The following is a 17,926-nucleotide window of genomic DNA, read 5'->3' as shown; positions in this document are numbered from 1 at the left end:
TGATTTTTGAGCAATCATAACATAACTGACTGCATTACTGAGTAATGTAGAACATTTTAATGTATTTATCATGCTTATTCAGCTGTCCTTCAAAATGATCTGAGTTTAGCATTCGGCCTGCTCTTGAACTAGCATGTGATTCTCTTCAAGGCTGCAGCCATGGCTCCGCCGGAGGAGGATCTGAAGAGGATGGTCCCCCCGGAAGAGAAGAGGCAGAACCTGGCGGCAGACTTCCCACCCGCTGCGGGCCGGGAGCTCATTTTGCGCACGACCGTGCCCCGCCCCGCTCCCTACTCCCGGGCTCTGCCTCAGCGCATGTACAGTGTCCTCACCAAAGAGGATTTCAGGCTTGCAGGTGCCTTTTCATCAGATACCTCCTTCTTCTAATCCTTCTAGAGTTCCCTCATTTGTGGCTTCACAGACAGTGCTAACCCCTTCTGTGGGAAGGAGGTTGTGCCAGTCAGAACCTGAGAGGCCATGAAGAGGACCTGTCCAGTTTGGTGATCAAGAATCATACCAGCATCTGAGAGACTTTCCACTGGGCTGTCTAGGGTCTTGTGGGGGCAGAGGAATGGGCTTCAGCTATTGAAAGATTTCTTTCCCAAAGAGATGGCCCTTGTTGTTTGGGGGATGGGGGGGACCAGAACAACAGCAGGAGGTCTGTGTACTCCCTCCAGCAGGATTGTGTTCATTTCTTCTTTTCCATGACTATCCCTTAGGCTATTGCCCTGCATTCATAGTCTCTGTAAACACCTATTATATTTATTAGTATCAAGTATGCAAAGTAGAGTACCAGTTAACTCAGATTTCTGGATATTTTGGTGGTAGCTTCTACTCCCAGAATCTGTTTTTAAAATACTAAATGACATTCTGTTTATTCAGTCACCTGGTGGCCATCTTTACTGTACTAATTGACTTTTGATGAGCATTTTGAATATTCTAGGAGAAAGCCTGGAATTTCACAGTCTATGTGTTTTTCCATGTAACTGTGACTTAAATGTATTCCTTCCGATAAAAAAACTATATATTAAATGTCACTGCAAATTAGTTTTATATCTCTCGTAAGGTTTGTTTCTCTGACTTGTTTTTTCTTTGGTTGCCCTGGAAGATATCACCCTGCAGATCATTGTTCTCTCTCTTGCTGTACAACATGCATTCCTTTTTTTGTGGTTGCTTGCAGTATCTAATGAAGCAGAGATGAGCACACGCTAAAAATATAGCCTCTGAACGTAGAGATTATTGTGCAGTTAGTATAATTTGGCATATGTGCTAATGTAATGAATAGAAGATTACTTCAGTGAACTATTTTGCTTTTGTATTATAGTTAAAATGAAGATAATTGATGGGGGATGTGTAGCACCCAGCATAAGGATAACAACAACATATTTCTAGTTATATGACGATCAAGATTTATCAAGTCTGTGTTGCTATATGGCCTCTGTTCAGTAATCTTAAATCTATTTTTAGGGCTAAAATTCCCACTTTAATCCAAAGTAAAAAATGATTATACTGAAGCATAGACCTTGCCTATGTAACTTTAAAGAATTAATAGAGCTCTGTAAACCCTATGTTATATTATTTTCGTTAAAAAATGTAAATATGTGTGTACATATATGTATATATATGCATATATATATATATGTATGTATGTATGTAGTATAGGAGGCTCTAGCTGATTACCTCCTGGCCTTCACAGCACTCTTCTCTGAGATGCTGGATTTGACTGCTGCTGGTAAACCACACAGTGCAGCCCGAGGACTGAGCGCAGTACCAAGGAGAAACATACCTTTCAAGGACAGCGTTTGTCTGCTTTCTAATGAGGAAGTTAATAACAAAAAAACATTTTTCAAAGAGAGGTTGGACTTTAAAAAGGCGTTGTGAATCTAATAAAAGGGAAGGTGTTGCTTTCTCTGGCTAATTTTCTCTTCTTTTCTCCCCTCCAGTGGGCATTTTGTTCTTATTTCAATTAGTTTTATGCTGTCTCAGATTTTCCTAAATATTTGCAGCCTGCTGAGTCTTGCAGGGATCTCAGGAACACTTTGTGCCTTTTTTAATGACATTATCCCATTTTACTTTTATTATAGTTAATGTGTTTGTTGATTTTAAGATATTTTAAAGTATCTACTTCGTATCAGGTACTGTACTAGGCAATTAAGGTAAAACAGAAACCGAACATACTCCCTCCTTTCAGTGACCTTCCCATCAGGTAGGGAAGACTGAGGTAACATTGCTATAAAACGGAGAGTGCAGTCAACTCGACGGTATGAACTAGAGGTCCAACGTTTATTTAGTAATTCATTCATTTGTTTGTAGTGGAGACTAATACATGCAGTAATAGTGAATAGAGGACTTCCCTGGTGGTGCAGTGGTTAAGAAGCCGCCTGCCAACGCAGGGGAAATGGGTTGGAGCCCTGGTCCGGGAAGATCCCACATGCTGCGGAGCAGCTAAGCCTGTGCACCACAGCTACTGAGCCTGCGCTCTACAGCCCACATGCCGCAACTACTGAGCCCGTGTGCCTAGAGCCCATGCTCTGCAGCAAAGAGAAGCCACCACAATGAGAAGCCTGCGCACCACAACAAAGTAGTCCCCGCTCGCCACAGCTAGAGAGCCCGCGCGCAGCAGCGAAGACTCAACACAGCCAAAAATAAATAAATAAATTTGTGTTTTTAAAAATAGTGAATATGAGGGGTTATGGGAGAGGTTTTTCAGTCAGGCTTTAGGGATCAGGGAAATCTTTCTAGAGGAGATGATTTCTAAGTAGGAGCTGAGGTGGGAAGTATGGAAAATTGCTTGCAAAGAAGAACTATAGTTATTTCCCCGTCCCTGTACGCTTGCCCTAATTGTAATTGTGTCGCTGCTCCCATGAAGTGGACTTTATCTTTCCAGCCCTTCATTCTGGACTTTGCCGTGTCTTTCTTTGGTCAATGGGGTGTTAGCAAGCGTGACACAGGCAGAGACTTGAAAAGTATTTGCACGTTGAGGTTTGCCTTCTCTTCCTCCTGGGAACTGTGAGACATGCAAAGAAGCCTGCAGAAGGAAGAGAGAGTTGGCGTGGTCTTTTATGCTGCAAAAATGAACCGATACAGGAGGGCGTAGGAAGATTGTTACGGGTAGAGAACACAGAATGTGCAGAAAACTCAGGAGCAAAGGAAAATGTATCTTTGGAGAATAGCCAGCATTTCAGTTTGGCTGGGTGAGGTACCCAGAGTAGAAAGAGGCAAGATGTGAAGATGGTGAGGTCACTGAGGTGAGATGAGGAAGTTCTGGGTAAACCACAGCAAGAAGTTAGGGCCGTGTCTTTGGGGCACTGGTGAGTCAAGAGTTTGAAGCAAGGGAGTGACGTGGTGGGTTTTAGACCCACCTCTCTAAATGGATTGGAGAGGCTAAGAAGTATTTACACGTCCTAGATCTGGTACTAAATTGGAAAGTAGCAATTATATCATCAGTGGCTTTTTCCCCCTCCTTTGTGCTTTGTAACATGTTGCAGAGAGCCTGACAAGTGCTTGTGGAACCAACAGGAGGTGTCCTCACGTGGGCCCTCCCACTTTATGTGTCCCTATACCACCATAGTAATCCAGATTTTTCTTCAGGATGGGATTTTTAAAACTCTCTAAGCATTTATTTTTATATTCCATTCATTAGTTCAGCAGATGTTTATTGAGTGCCAGCTATGTGCCAGGTACTGTCCTAGGCGATGGGGATACAGCAGTGAACAGGACAGGTAAAAGGCCCTCAATGGCGTTTACATCAAGGGATAAGTATGATCAAATTACCTGAGTGGGGGGATAGTGGTTTATGGACAGGTGATAAAGGAAGGCCTGTGAAGCAGTGACATTGAACAGAAACCTGAATGAAGTGAGGGAGTTGGCCTTGTGGGCGCCTGGGAGATGACCCCAGACGGGATAGAAAAAGGCAGAGGTATGAGTAAACGTGGTATGTCAGAGGCGCCGAGAAAAGGCCAGAGTGGCCAGGGAGCAGAGTAGGAGAGGGAAAAGGATGAAGAAATGAAAGTTGGGCAAAGGTGCAAAGACCAGATCACACTAAACATTAGGAGTTGGGATTTGTTTTCTTGATTGAAAGGGAAAGCCAGTGGAGAATTTTGAAGGGGGCGGGCGGGTGGGGCATGGTGTCATGATCTGACATTTGGAAACTCTTCACTCTGGCTGCTGTGTGGAGAATACACTGCAGAGGCAGGGGTGCAAGCAGTGAAACTAGGAGTGTTGATGGTTTGCACTGGAGTGGTAGCAGCGGAGGGGGTAAAAGGTGATCAGATTTGGTACACGTTTTGGAAGCAGAATGCACAGAATATGCTGACGGAATTACTGAGGGTATGAGAAAGAGTCAAGGGTGAGCTGGAAGTTTGGGGCCTGAGTAACCGAGTGATGCTGTCACATACTGAGATGGGGAAGGCTGAGGGGAGAGCAGGTTTGCAGGGAGGATGCAAATAAAGATTTGGAGTTAGGACTTGCTAACTCTGAGCTAACAATTAGATCTACCTGGGCGAGCCAGCGTCTGGGGTGGCCGCAGTGGCTCCCCGCCTCCTCCCTCCTGGGATTCACACCCTTGTGTAGTCTCCACCCCAAAATTGTACCAGAGCTGGGCTTTGTGGTGAGAAGAACACGGAAAAAGTGTTGGTGTGTCACTCCCAAGATTAGGTTAGGAAAGACATGCGTCTCAGAGTGGCTTTCTCTCTCGGATCACTCACTCTGGGGGAAGTCGACTGCCAGGTTGCAAACAACCCTAGGGAGAGGCCCACATCCTGAGGAATGGGGGCTCCTGCCAGAAGCCATGTGAGCTTGGAAGTGGATTCTCCCCAGTCTCAGAAGACTGCAGCCTCCTGAGGGACCTTGCACCAGAACTGCCAGGCTAAGCTGCTCGTGGTTTGCCGACCCTCAGAAACCGTGAGAGAATGTTATTTTAAGCTTCTGAATTTGGGGGCCATTTTATACAGCAATAGATAATTAATACAGTTAGAAGTGATTGTGTAAGTTTGGAGTTTAAGGAAAAGGTTAGGGCTTGTGCTATAAATTGGGAAATTCAGATACAGTATTTAAGCCATAGGACAGTATGAGACCACTCAGAAGTGAACACAATGCAAAGAGATGGTCTGGGGATTGAACCAGATATCAGGAAGAGGAGGAGGACGGCCAGAGGACACAGGGAAGGAGTAACCACTGATGTAGAAGGAAAGCCAGAAGTGTGATGTTCTAGAAGCCAAGGAAAAAAAAAAATTGAAGGAGGGAGTTGATCAACTGGGTCAAATGCCATTGAGACACTGAGTAAGATGCGGCCTAAGCACTGACTGGTGCGTACCTGTGCTTGCAGAGTAACAAATGCAATCAGAGAGGTAATACAGTTCTTACTGGGAAAGAACAGAGGTGACCACCGGGTGGGAAGATTCGTGTCCCCGCCAACCAGTGCTGCACTTAACACTTCCTCCCTATACCAGATGGGGTTTTGGTTGCTGTGTACTCCTCCTTGCCAGGAACTGAAGGACTACTCAGCTGGGTGAGTAGGGGGTGGGTGCAGGAGGGTAAGATGAGGGAGAGGGCAAGAGCATGAAGCCAGTTCAGTCTGTTTCAAGCCAACTGTAACCCGCTCTTGCTGCCTGCGCATTTCTTCTGGGCATGCAGGGTCATGGATAGGACTTGGCATTCAGCAAACAGTGAACGAATGAATGCATCTCAGTGGCAAAACTTGTCTTTGAATCTTCTCAACTCAATTTCTTTGTCACTGGGCACCATAAAACCAGAGTGTCGCAGGATATTAGCTCCTGAAAGCCAAAGGCTGCTGCCAGCATTTCTCTAGCTCTGAGAAGTGGAGCTTGGCATCAGCCTGTGAAAGTGGGCTGGCCTAATTCTTGAAATACAAAATAAAGCTAGTTCATATTAACACAACTTCTTTGCCAGCAGTTTTTCCCCTGGGAGCTTGTGATGTCTGACTGGTGGTTGTGGATAAATTGCCCCATGAAGGCTGGCCTACTGCAGGGATCATTTCTGGGCTGAGCTTACCTGCCAAGGAGGGCAGCCGGACCGAAGGCCCCTGCTTGGCCCCTACCTGGAGAGGACAGGAACGTGGCTCAGTCTCTGATTGGGTCTCTGGGGATGTGCCCCTCTCATCCCCTCCCCGAGGCCAACCTCGGCAGTTCCTGGCAGAGATCTTAATGTCGCCTCAGAGGCACATTTCCCTCTGCTGCTTTGTGGCTGAGTGAGCCTCTCAAAGGAAGGTACATATCTGCCCTATCAGGTTGAAAAAAAAAAAAAGCTGGATTTTTTTTTTCATGCAAAACCATGATAGAATGTTTATTTTTTGTTTAAGTTTGCAGGTTTGTCTCCATCTTTGTCCCAGAATAAGGTAGACGAATGGCCTGTGAGGGAGCCATGTGCAGGCTGGGCCGGCTGGTGCTGCAGATGCTGTTAGCTGGGTTCAAAGCTGGTGAGTTGACCGTCTATAGTACTGAGCAGGCCTGTGATAAAAAGTATTTCCCAGGAGAGAAAAAGAGAATTCGTCACTATTAGTTTCCTAAGGCTGCGGTAACAAAGTATCACAACCTGGGTGGCATAAAAAATGGCAGAAATTTATTGTCTCACAGTTCTGGAGGCTCCAAGTTGGAAATCAAGGTGTTGGCAGGACGGTGCTCCCCCTGAAGTGTGTAGGGAAGGAGCCTGCCTTGCCTGTTTCTAGCTGCCGGTGGTTGCTGGCATCCTTGTTCCTTGGCTTCCAGCTGCAGCGCTTCTGTCTCTGCCTCTGTCATCACATGGCAGAGTGTCCCTCCACCCCACCGTTGAGTCTGTGTCTGTTTTTTTGGACACCAGCCATCCTGCTCCAGTATGACCTCATCTGAACTAGTTACATCTGCAGTGACCTTATTTCCAAACAAGGTCACGGTCTGAAGTACTGGGGTTAGGACTTCAACATATCTTACTTTTTTGGACGGGCGCTGGGGTCACAGTTCAACCCCTAAAAGCGTCGTTCAAAAGACATCCAGATGGATATGTGCCCCTCTAGTTGCTGGTAGGCCCTGGGCCTGATGGCCGAAGCACAGACCTGGCTTAGGAGAGATCAAATCCCAGCTTTTACCAGCCACAAGACGCCAAACCTCTTCCTCTGCAAGATGGGGTGTTACAAAAACTAAACAAGATAATATCTGAAAAGTGCCCAGCATGCTCCAGGTACTTAGCTGTACTAAGTGGCCCAGCTGTGGACGAATGACCGCTTAGCTGTTGGCTACAAGCTCTGGTTTTCACGTGACGACACGTCCAGCAGCCGGTGTTCATAGAGATGATGCAACGAGAGAGGGACTTCGAAATCTCCTACCCTCTCATCAAACGAGTGGTTTTCTTTTGATTCCTTTCCCCCTCCTTGGCACCCGGCTCCATGGAGGAAGTTACAGTTAAAGGCTGAGTAGACTTTATCGAGGCGGAGGGCTGGGGCAGGAACCTGGGAAGAGTCCTGGCTCGTTCCAGGCTGCAGGCTTATCTGCAGAGGCCCCCAGCCCCGATGCCAGTGTGGCCAGAGCAGAGAGGGAAGCGGCGGCCGGTTCAGCACCTCACATGCCCCTTTGGGGAGTTTGGAGCTTGTTGAGTGAGAACAAAGAAGCTCTGGAAGGTTTTCAGTAGAGGAACAGAGGTGTGAGACGAGACTTACCCATCAGGAGCTAGAGTGGTCGCCATGGTGATCCCCGCACGAGATGGCAGTGGCCTTGACCACGGCAGTAGTGAGGGGGTGAGAGATTCAGCAAGCGACACTGGCAGGACTTGGAGAAGCCGGGGTGGTGGGCAGTGAAAGCCGGGGTGAGTCTGGACGCCCTGCTCTGACCCCTGAGGGGCAGTGGCTCTGCTGGGAGAGGGACCCGTGGCTCGTAACCAGCCACCTGGCGGCACGACAGCCTCCAGCGAGGGTACCCGGCTGGGCGCTCCAGTGCGACTTGCACCCTGTCTGTCACCTGACAGGATGGGCTGCAGTCTCGCGAGGGAGCCCAGTGCTCCCAGCGTCAGGGAGCCCCAGTCTTACCGCTGGCTGATAACGGGGGAGGGAGTGTGCACTGCGCGACTTACCTTTCCTTGAGCGGCCTCCGCTACAAACACTTGTCAGGACGCTGACCTGGGCTCCCTCCGTAGTCACATGATGTGACACACTGATGTGTCAATGTGGATCAGAACTTTCCTCAGGTTCTTCAGCCATTTGACAGTTTGAGTAAATAATGACTTGTCAGTGCTATTTATTCACATTCCTCTTTCTCAGCCCTGTTTTTGGCCCAGAACACTCTTTATTTTTGTCTGTGTTACATAATGAGGGAACGGCATTCTTAGTAACCCACTGTCACTCCTGTGTTATCTTGCCTACATGAAAAAAGGAAATATTTTTAGAGTGTGAATTTCCCAAACGTCCTCTACTATTTCTGGGGCTGAAGGCATAACGTCATGGCGGGAGGGTGGCATGGGGAGAGGGCCCAGTCGTCTCCTGTTTGGCCGGGGCTGACCCTGGGCCTCAGGAGCTGGCTGGACATCCTGTCTGCCCCATCCTGTCCCGGCTAAGTGGCGGAGGCTCCTCTCTGCCCAGGGTTTTACGTGTTCAGCAGCGGATTCAGGAGCCTAGGAATAATCTTAATTGATATTCTTCATTCCTATTGTTTCAGGATATTCAAAAGAGTGGTCGGGCGGGGGGGAATGACCACAAGCAGTGAACCCCTCTTCTTAAGCACACAAGTGACAGGCTCATCCCCTATGTGGGGCGTGCCTGTCAAACCGGGGAGGCGAAAGTGCCTTGCATAAGTTTGAAAGGCTCCTTCCTGGCCGGCCATCTGGAGGCTTCCCTGAAATGGGTGTGACGGGGCCAGTGAAGTCCCAACAGGATGGGCTCGGCTGAGCCAAAGAACGTCTATAAAAGCAAATCTGGGGGCTGCCCTGGGGGCGCAGTGGTTAAGAATCCGCCTGCCAATGCAGGGGACCGGCGTTCGAGCCCTGGTCCGGGAAGATCCCACATGCCGCGGGGCAACTAAGCCCGTGCGCCACAGCTACTGAGCCTGCGCTCTAGAGCCTGAGAGCCACAACTACTGAGCCCACGAGCCACAACTACTGAAGCCCGTGCGCCTAGAGCCCATGCTCTGCAACAAGAGAAGCCACTGCAATGAGAACCCCTCGCACTGCAACGAAGATTAGCCCCCGCTCGCCGCAACTAGAGAAGAGCCTGCACGCAGCAATGAAGACCCAACACAGCCAAAAACAAAAAAGTTTGTCCAAAGAGCCTGGGCGTTTCAGGTCTTGCCAATCTGGCTGGAGAGCCAGACATGTTTCCTTCCTGTGTTTATGGGATTCCCCAACAGCGTCCTGGTTGAAAACCACTTCTGGAAGCTGGTGCACAACCACCTATGGGGAAAGGTGACCCACCTCTAGGCTGGGAGGAGTCGAGACAGACTTCCCTGGGCTGTAATGGGAACAGTTGACCCAGCAAGTCCTGTGGGAGAGTCAGGAGACAGGGGACCCTCACCACTGAGAAGTCATCTGAAACCTTTGCAAATGGCCACATTATACATGATCTTAGGGCAGATCATCTCCCACAGTTAAATAAACTACTCCAGAGTTTCTCAAACATGAACAATGTACGGTGCCTCTTAAAGGACGAGCTTCTTGCAGACCCTGGCATTGCCTTTGGCTCACTTAGCAGCACTGTGATAGTAATCTCAACTGGGGACGTAGGCACCCCAATCTTCAGAGGAGCCAGAATAGCTGGTAGTCATCGCTTAGATTATCACTGAAATGAAAAAACACTTTTAAAAGGATCAGAGAACTCAGACCCCAGAGACTACATTCTCAGACCCTGTGGTGGGAGAAAGGCCTGTGCAACCTGTGGGACATGGCAGAGAGCTGCTTCCAGGTGGAAACACAGCACATTAGCTTAATACTCACAGTCCTGTGAAAAATGAGCAACACCCAGCTGAAACTACACATCCTCTCCAAGGGTTTACTGCACACAAGATGTTCCTGGCCTGAAGAAGTATACTTAGGCCCATGGGCGCAGGTGTTCTCCTAGCCCTCCTCCCACCTCTGTGGAGAGGACAGTTCTAGGTCTGTCTATGACCATCGTACGTACTCTCAGGGTTAGTGATGGGAGGAGCTGTGCAGGGTGGAAGCAGCTAGTCTGAGAGCTGAAGGGCCTGGCCAGATGCACGGGAAGGTCAAAGGTTCAGTCCACATGCATGTCTCGGGTGCAGCTTGAGGTAGCCATGACGTGTGGTCACTAGGCTGATGCACGGATTTGAATCATTCCTGGAAATAAGAAGGCTAGTGGGTGACTGTACCTGACCACCCAGCATCTGCCTCTCCATGTTCACGTAGGTTCCATGAGAAAAACTGGCTCTGTAAAGAAAGCAAGCTAGAGGGGGAAGAGATTTAGTGAAAGGGTGACTGGATGTTTGTGTCCCCCTGGAATTCATATGTTGAAATCCTAATCCCCAGTGTGATGGTATTAGGAGTTGGGGTCCTTTGGAAGGTGATTAGGTCATGAGGGTGGAACCCTAACAAATGGGATTAGTATTCTTATAAAAGAGACCCCAGAGAGCTCTCCCCCTCTTCCTGCCGTATAAGGACACAGTGAAAAGTCAGCAGCTTGTGTCCCAAAAGAGGGCCTTCACTAGAACTTGGCCATGGTGGCACCATGATCTCAGATTTCCAGCCTCCAGAACCGTGAGAGATAGATTTCTCTTGTTGATAAGCCACCCAGTTTAGGTATTTTGTTATAGCAGCTTGAGCTAAGACAGGCTGGCTTTAAATTAAAGAGTGGTTTTCAAATTTTTGGTTGGTTAGTGATGTAATTAAACACAATGAATATAATACAGCATTAGTGGCAGAACTTTATAAATGACTTCAGGCTTATATTTACAACATCATTAAAGGTCACATATTTTTCAATTTCATGCGGAAAAGTATTGGTTAGAGGGATGCAGTTGGGTTCTTTTGGTTGTAAGCAATAAAGACCAGAAGTAAGGATTCATGGGGAGCAGTGAGGGTCATGAAATGAAACTGAGCCATCATAGGCCTGACCACATGGAGTCTAGAGTCTAGGGTTTCGGATTTGGGTCAGCTCTAGAGAATCTTTGCAGCAGGAATTCCTGGCTTCTCACCCTAGTGTATGACCGTGAATGTGACTTGGCTCCGAGTAACTGTCTTTCTGTCCCTGTACGAGCTGGCTTCCTCCTCTTGTCCAGTTTGATTCCTCTGGACTTTCCGCTTGCTCAGGGTCCATGGCAAGTTCTCCACCTTCTACATCACCACTTTTCAATACCACCTTCTGTTGATAACTAGCTCGGTCTTTCACTTTTCTAGTTCCATAGAGAAGCATCCAATCAGCCCACTTCACCTTTTCATCCAGCCTGTTAGGCATAATTTGTGGGCCAGCCTTGGGTTGTCCCTTCAGCTGTGGTGAGAAATGTTCATGGATATCACATGCTTACTGCCCCCTTAGGAGGGTCATGAACCAGAAAGAATCCTTTAGAAGATGGTGTGGCTGTAACTCCAGCATGGTTGGGTTTATTAGTTATTAGTTATTCCTGAAGGTTTCTATTTAACTTTTTTTTTTTGAAACTTAGAAAGTTGCAAGGATAGTACAAAGAAATTCTGTAAATCCTTTACGCAGATTCACCCATTGTAAATATTTTGCCATTTTGGTTTTCTAGGCCAAGTTATCTGTGTTAGATAGAAATTATGAATCCCCCATCCCCCTTCTGCCCACCTTAACGTTTCCTCCCCACCACGTTCTGATGGAGAGAAATGACCAAAGCTATGTGTGGTCGATTCTCAGGAAAGAACTTGTCAGAACAGTCACTGAGCTGATTTAGGAAATACATTTTCAAATTTGAATCCTCCTTATTAGATGCTGTAGTGATCTAGTGATATTTTTATTATGTATGACAAAATCAGTGCAATTAAAGTTTAAGGAAAGATAAAGAAAATGGCATCCTAGATACTCTGAAAAACCATACCCATAGCAACTGAAATTCTGGATAAATACTAAATGTCTTTTAAAATGCATACTATGCAGATTTTAGTATATGTGTTGCCGAAGCGAGCACATATGCAGATTTTAATTTTTAAAAAAGATACAATTTACAATAGCAAAAAACATTATTTACCTAGTGATAAATATGGCAAAAGATATGCAAGCTTTTTAAAGGAGAAAATAAATTAGGAGGTCTTGCTATATGAGATAGTAAGACGCCGTAATGTTAAAGTAATTAAAAGAGTATGCTATTGACTCAAAGTAGTTCAACAGAACAGACAGAAACCCAGAAGTAGACCCAGACATATAAGGACACTTAAGTTCTGATAGAGACAGTAAGGCAGATCGGTGGGGAAATGATGGGATAGTCAATAAACAGTGCTTGGACAAGAGGTCATCCTTGTATCTCAAGAGGGAAAAATAAATGAAATTGGACCCATATATTACTCCATACTCAAAAATCAATTCCTGGCAGATTAAAGACTGTTATGTAAAAGGAAAACATATAAAATGTTTAGAATACTATGTGGGAAAGTAGCTTTAAATTTTTAGAGTAGGGGGGTCTTCTTAAATAAAACACAAAGAATATGACCCATAAAGGAAAAGACTGATAAATTTGGCTGCATTAATATTAATAAGGGAACTTCTGTTCAACAAACACCATAAAGAATGAGAGACAAACTACAGACTGGAAAAAGAGATTTGTCACAGTGAGATACCATTTCACACATACCAGATGGGCACAAATTTTAAAGTTAGATGATACTCAGGTGTTGACAAGGATTTCCAGCAACAGACACTCTTACCTGTTGCTGGCAAGAGTGTAAGTTGGTACAACTTCGGAAGATAGTTTTGCATTCCCTAATAAAATCTGAACAAGTACATACCCTACAGCCCAGTAATCTGTTCCTGGGTGTGTGCTGTAGGGAGTGGTTCTCAAAGTGTGGTCCCCAGAACAGCAACATCAGTATCTCCTGGGAACTTGTAGAGATGCACATTCTCCAGCCACCCAGACCTGCTGAGCCAGAAACTGCGGCTGGGGACAGTGGTTCTGTTTGTGGGGAAGGGAAGGAGATAACGGGAAGAGCGTACAGGCGTTAAAGGTACTGGGGATAGCCTATTTTTAAGCTAGGTGGTGAGTTCACTGCTGTTCACTATTTTAAAAAATAGTATACTCAGTGGGAACTGAAAGTTTCAGTCACGTGAGATGTAGGACTGCGTGACTGAGAGGTAAATGAAATGACGAGCAAGCCTGCCCAACCTGCCGGCCAGTTCTGGGGGTCTGGCTGTCAGATCCAAACTTGTCTGGTCCATGAGGCAGTTTGATGCCAGTTTTGGTGGCTTAGGTATCTACCCTGGCTTAAATGTGGATGGGGACAATTCTGGATCTTATGACGGTGGAACTTCAAAGGGATTAGTAGGGAGGATTAGGAAATGCGGACACCTGCCTTTAGCCTCTCCACTCCAGGAGTCAGGGCTGTCTGCCATTTTGCCACCTGACCTCACCCTCCCCTCTGTGTCTCCTCTTCTGTCACACAGGATGAGACCTATGGCTAAAGGCCATATGGCAATGTCTTATATGTACCTTTTTATACATATCATACAATAAAAAAAGGTTTTGGTTCTGAACAGTAATTTTTTAAATCTCTTAGTTCATTTACATGGACATGTCTCATTTTTTAAAATTAGTTTTTATTGGAGTATAGTTGCTTTACAATGTTGTGTTTCTTGCTGTACAGCAAAGTGAATCAGTCATATGTATACATATATCCACTCTTTTTTAGATTTACTTCCCATTTAGATCACCACAGAGCATTGAGTAGGTTTCCCTATGCTATACAGTAGGTTCTCATTAGTTATCTGTTTTATACATAGCAGTGTATATATGTCAATCCCAATCTCCCAATTCATCCCAACCCCCCTTGGTAATCATACATTTATTCTCTACAGCTGTGACTCTATTTCTGCTTTGCAAATAAGTTCAGCTCTACCATTTTTCTAGATTCCACATATAAGCGATATTATATATTTTTCTCTCTTTCTGACTTACTTCACTTTGTATGACATTCTCTAGGTCCATCCACGTCTCTGCAAATGGCACTATTTCGTTCCTCTTTGTGGCTGAGTAATATTCAGTAAATGCTGGAGAGGGTGTGGAGAAAAGGGAACCCTCCTGCACTGTTGGTGGGAATGTAAATTGGTACAGCCACTATGGAGAACAGTCTGGAGGTTCCTTAAAAAACTAAAAGCAGGACTTCCCTGCTGGCGCAGTGGTTAAGAATCCACCTGCCAATGCAGGGGACATGGGTTCGATCCCTGGGCCAGGAAGATCCCACATGCTATGGAGCAGCTAAGCCTGTGGCCCACAACTACTGAGCCTGCGCTCTAGAGCCTGTGAGCCACAACTACTGAAGTCTGCCCACCTAGAGCCCATGCTCCGCAACAAGAGAAGCCACTGCTATGAGAAGCCCGCGCACCTCAATGAAGAGTAGCCCCTGCTCACTGCAACTAGAGAAAGCCCGCACGCAAGGAAGACCCAACACAGCCTTTGGGTCTTTTTATAAATTAAATTTATATTAAAAAAAACCCTAAAAGCAGAATTACCATATGACCCAGCAATCCCACTCCTAGGCATATATCCAGAGAAAACCATGATTTGAAAGGATGCATGCACCCCGATGTTCATTGCAGCACTATTTACAATAGCCAGGACATGGAAGCAACCTAAATGTCCAGCGACAGGAATAGTTAAACAGGATGCAGCACACATGGACATGTCTCATTTACATGAGACATTTAGAAAGGTCATCTATCTTTACCCCAAAAAACTCTTGTAACAAATATTTCCCTGAAATAATGAGAGATGGTCAGTAGGTCATTTAGCCACATGACAGAGCAATAAGACTCACCTATAGGCCTATAGGAATGTCTTCCAGGCAGAACCTGAAAATGTAGTACTGCCACCTCAGTGGTGAATTCAGAGTCTCTCTCAGTAATTATCTTGGAATAGATCATTGAGCAGACAGAAAACTTGCTGTTTGTAACCACATACGTATTTGAGTTTGTCCTCTCCTTGATCACATGCCCCTTCCTCCAGCCCCCAAATGTAATCACTCTGTGAGTTTTCTGTTAGCCATGCCTTGCTTTTCTTTATACTTTCACCACACAGGAATGTGGTGTTAAACACATTCTTAGTGTTCCCCGACACATTATCAAGTTTGTGTGTTTTTGACCTTCATATAAATGAAATCAAAGTGTGTGTAGTCTTCCTGACTTGCTTGGATTGTAGTTTCTATTTGTGATAACCACTCATATGTTGACGTACATAACCTAAGTTTATTAATTTTCACAGCTGTATAGTGTTTTTTTTTTGTTTTTTGTGTTTTTTTTGCTGTACGTGGGCCTCTCACTGTTGTGGCCCCTCCCGCTGCGCAGCACAGGCTCCGGACGCACAGGCTCCGCGGCCATGGCTCACGGGCCCAGCCGCTCCGCGGCACACGGGATCCTCCCGGACCGGGGCACGAACTCACGTCCCCTGCATCGGCAGGCGGACTCTCAACCACTGCGCCACCAGGGAAGCCCTGTATAGTGTTTTGTTGTGGAACATATCCAGTTTATCCAGTCTTCTTTAAGAGCATTCGGGTGGTCCAGACATTTCGCTATTATAAACAGTGCTCTGTGAGCATTCTGGGGCCACTCCTCATCCACACGCAGTTTCTCTAGTGTATGTACCTGGTGAGGGATCTGCACCATCAACTTTATTGGATGATTCACAGTGTTTTCCAAAGTGGTTGAACTAATTTATACTCCCACTAGTTCTGGATGAGATTTTTTTTTTTACTCCATATTCTTGCTAGCTCTTGATATTGACAAAGATAAATTTTTTTAAATTAATTTATTTTTTGGCTGCTTTGGGTCTTTGTTGTTACACGTGGGCTTTCTCTAGTTGTGGCGAGCAGGGGCTCCTCTTCGTTGCAGTGCGCAGGCTTCTCATTGTGGTGGCTTCTCTTGTTGAGGAGCATGGGCTCTAGGTGCAAGGGCTTCAGTAGTTATGGCACTCAGGCTCAGTAGTTGTGGCTCGCGGGCTCTAGGGCACAGGCTCAGTAGCTGTGGCGCATGGGTTTAGTTGCTCCAGCGGCATGTGGGATCTTCCCAGACAAGGGCTCGAACCCGTGTCCCCTGCACTGGCAGGCGGGTTCTTAACCACTGCACCGCCAGGGAAGTCCCGACAAAGATAAATTTTTTTTACCAATTCGATGCATGTGAAATGTTATTATGGTTTTAAACTGCATTTGCTGAGGTTTACCATATTGGGTTAGTTACCTTAAAAAGAAAAAAAAAATGCAGAAGTTCTCTTTGTCTTGCCCATTTGGCAGTATTATAAACAACTTTCCTGGAAGCAACTGGGATTCCACATGGATATTCACAGCATGATCCCCCCAAACAGAGCAAAACATCTTCAGGGTTGTAACATGAAGCTGAGCTGCTACCAGCACTGTTATTCAGAAGTGACAGGCTCCTTGCTAGATTGAGTGTGAAAGTGAAAGCCTTGCTGCTTCTAGAATGGAAGACAAGTACCAATGACTTGTGTGGACTCCAGTCCCTTCTAGAACCTTATGCCTGGAAGATACAACTCACTCACTTGCTACATGGCAGCCTCTAGGATGGCTACAGGGTTTCCCTGTGGAGGCTTCTGCTTCAACAGTGGCTTCCCAGGTGTCTACACATTTCATGCTTGCCTTACAAGGGAAGGATCCATCCTAATCCAGTGGGCATTTTGAAAAAAGAAGGAACTGAAAGCCCTTCAGTAAAGAACAGAAAGTAAAGCCAAACCAAACTTAACTTCACAAATCTTTTTTTATAAGGTGAGAGTCTAGAGCTGGGTTGTTCAATATAGTGGCCATTGCCACCTGTGGCTGCTGAGCACTTGAAACATGGCTACTCCAGCTGAGGAGCTGAGTTTTAAATTGTGTTAAATTTAATTAATTTAAATTGAGAAACTGAAGCAATATAAAATATTTTTCTGTTAAACCCATTTTTGGTTTGGTAGTACAACATTTCAAACTGTTGAAAATTTACCATCTGAATTGATGTTCTCTAAGTATGAAATAATACACACTTTTGAAGACGGTATAAAATTTTTTATGTTGATTACATACTGACTAATCATATTTTTGATACGCTAGGTTAAATATATTGTTAAAGTACTTACCTGTTTCTTTTTGCTTTATTAAGTGGTTACTGGGAAATTTTAAGTTACATATGTGGAGTGACATCAGGGAAGATGGTAGAGTAGGAAGTGCCAGGAGTCCACCTCCCTACCTAGACAACTATACCGGCAGAATCTGCCTGATGTGACTCTTCTAGACCTCTGCAGTCTATTCAAAAGTTGCAAATTCCAGGGGAAGCCCTGACAGTAAATTGTGGTTAATTTTGGTTAATTTCACCTCTTAGCACATCAGTGGCTCCCCGTCAACCACTACCATCCCCCCACCAGAGGCAGCCATGCACATGTACTTGTAGTAGCCTGCGCACAGCTTATGGGAGCCAGGGTGAACAGCAAGAACCTTGTCCTCCAAATATCAGGGATCTGCGTTCTGATTGCTGCTTCTGATTGCAGAGATACAGACACTGTGGTGGGCAGCCATTGTTCCAGTCCCACCATCTGAAGAGACTTACAGGGGATTTAAAGACCCAGAGCTTATCCATTCCCTCATTCATTATTCCCTTTCTCCCCTTTTGGGCACTAGACATTTAAGGACTAGGACATTCAAAACCAATTGAATATCCATAGAAAGTCACTGTATATACCCAGGGAAAGGTGCAGGCTCAGAAAAGACAGGAGAAGACCCTGACTTTATACCTCAGGCTAATCCTTGGCACAAAGGCACCAAACAACAACAACAAAAACAACAACATCAGTAAACC

At 45.8% G+C, this 17,926-nt stretch overlaps 1 protein-coding gene and 1 long non-coding RNA gene across 6 annotated transcripts in view; both read left to right on the top strand.

Moving 5' to 3' along the window:
* RAB3GAP1 (RAB3 GTPase activating protein catalytic subunit 1) overlaps positions 1–1,065 on the top strand; it is a 125,404-nt gene extending 124,339 nt beyond the window's left edge. For all 5 annotated transcript variants that reach the window (XM_060152988.1, XM_060152989.1, XM_060152987.1 and 2 more), the window contains one exon: positions 151–1,065. In XM_060152988.1, coding sequence (XP_060008971.1) covers positions 151–387 — 237 coding nt within the window. In that variant the 3' untranslated portion in view covers positions 388–1,065. The remainder of the gene's footprint in view (positions 1–150) is intronic.
* A 3,925-nt stretch (positions 1,066–4,990) lies between these two features.
* LOC132522406 (uncharacterized) overlaps positions 4,991–17,926 on the top strand; it is a 39,036-nt gene continuing 26,100 nt past the window's right edge. The window contains exon 1 of the long non-coding RNA XR_009541193.1: positions 4,991–6,436. This is a non-coding gene — a long non-coding RNA (uncharacterized LOC132522406). The remainder of the gene's footprint in view (positions 6,437–17,926) is intronic.

Source organism: Lagenorhynchus albirostris, chromosome 6 (genome assembly GCF_949774975.1).
Source record: "Lagenorhynchus albirostris chromosome 6, mLagAlb1.1, whole genome shotgun sequence".
Classification (NCBI taxonomy): domain Eukaryota; kingdom Metazoa; phylum Chordata; class Mammalia; order Artiodactyla; family Delphinidae; genus Lagenorhynchus; species Lagenorhynchus albirostris.
This window is presented reverse-complemented; position numbering and strand designations above follow the sequence as displayed.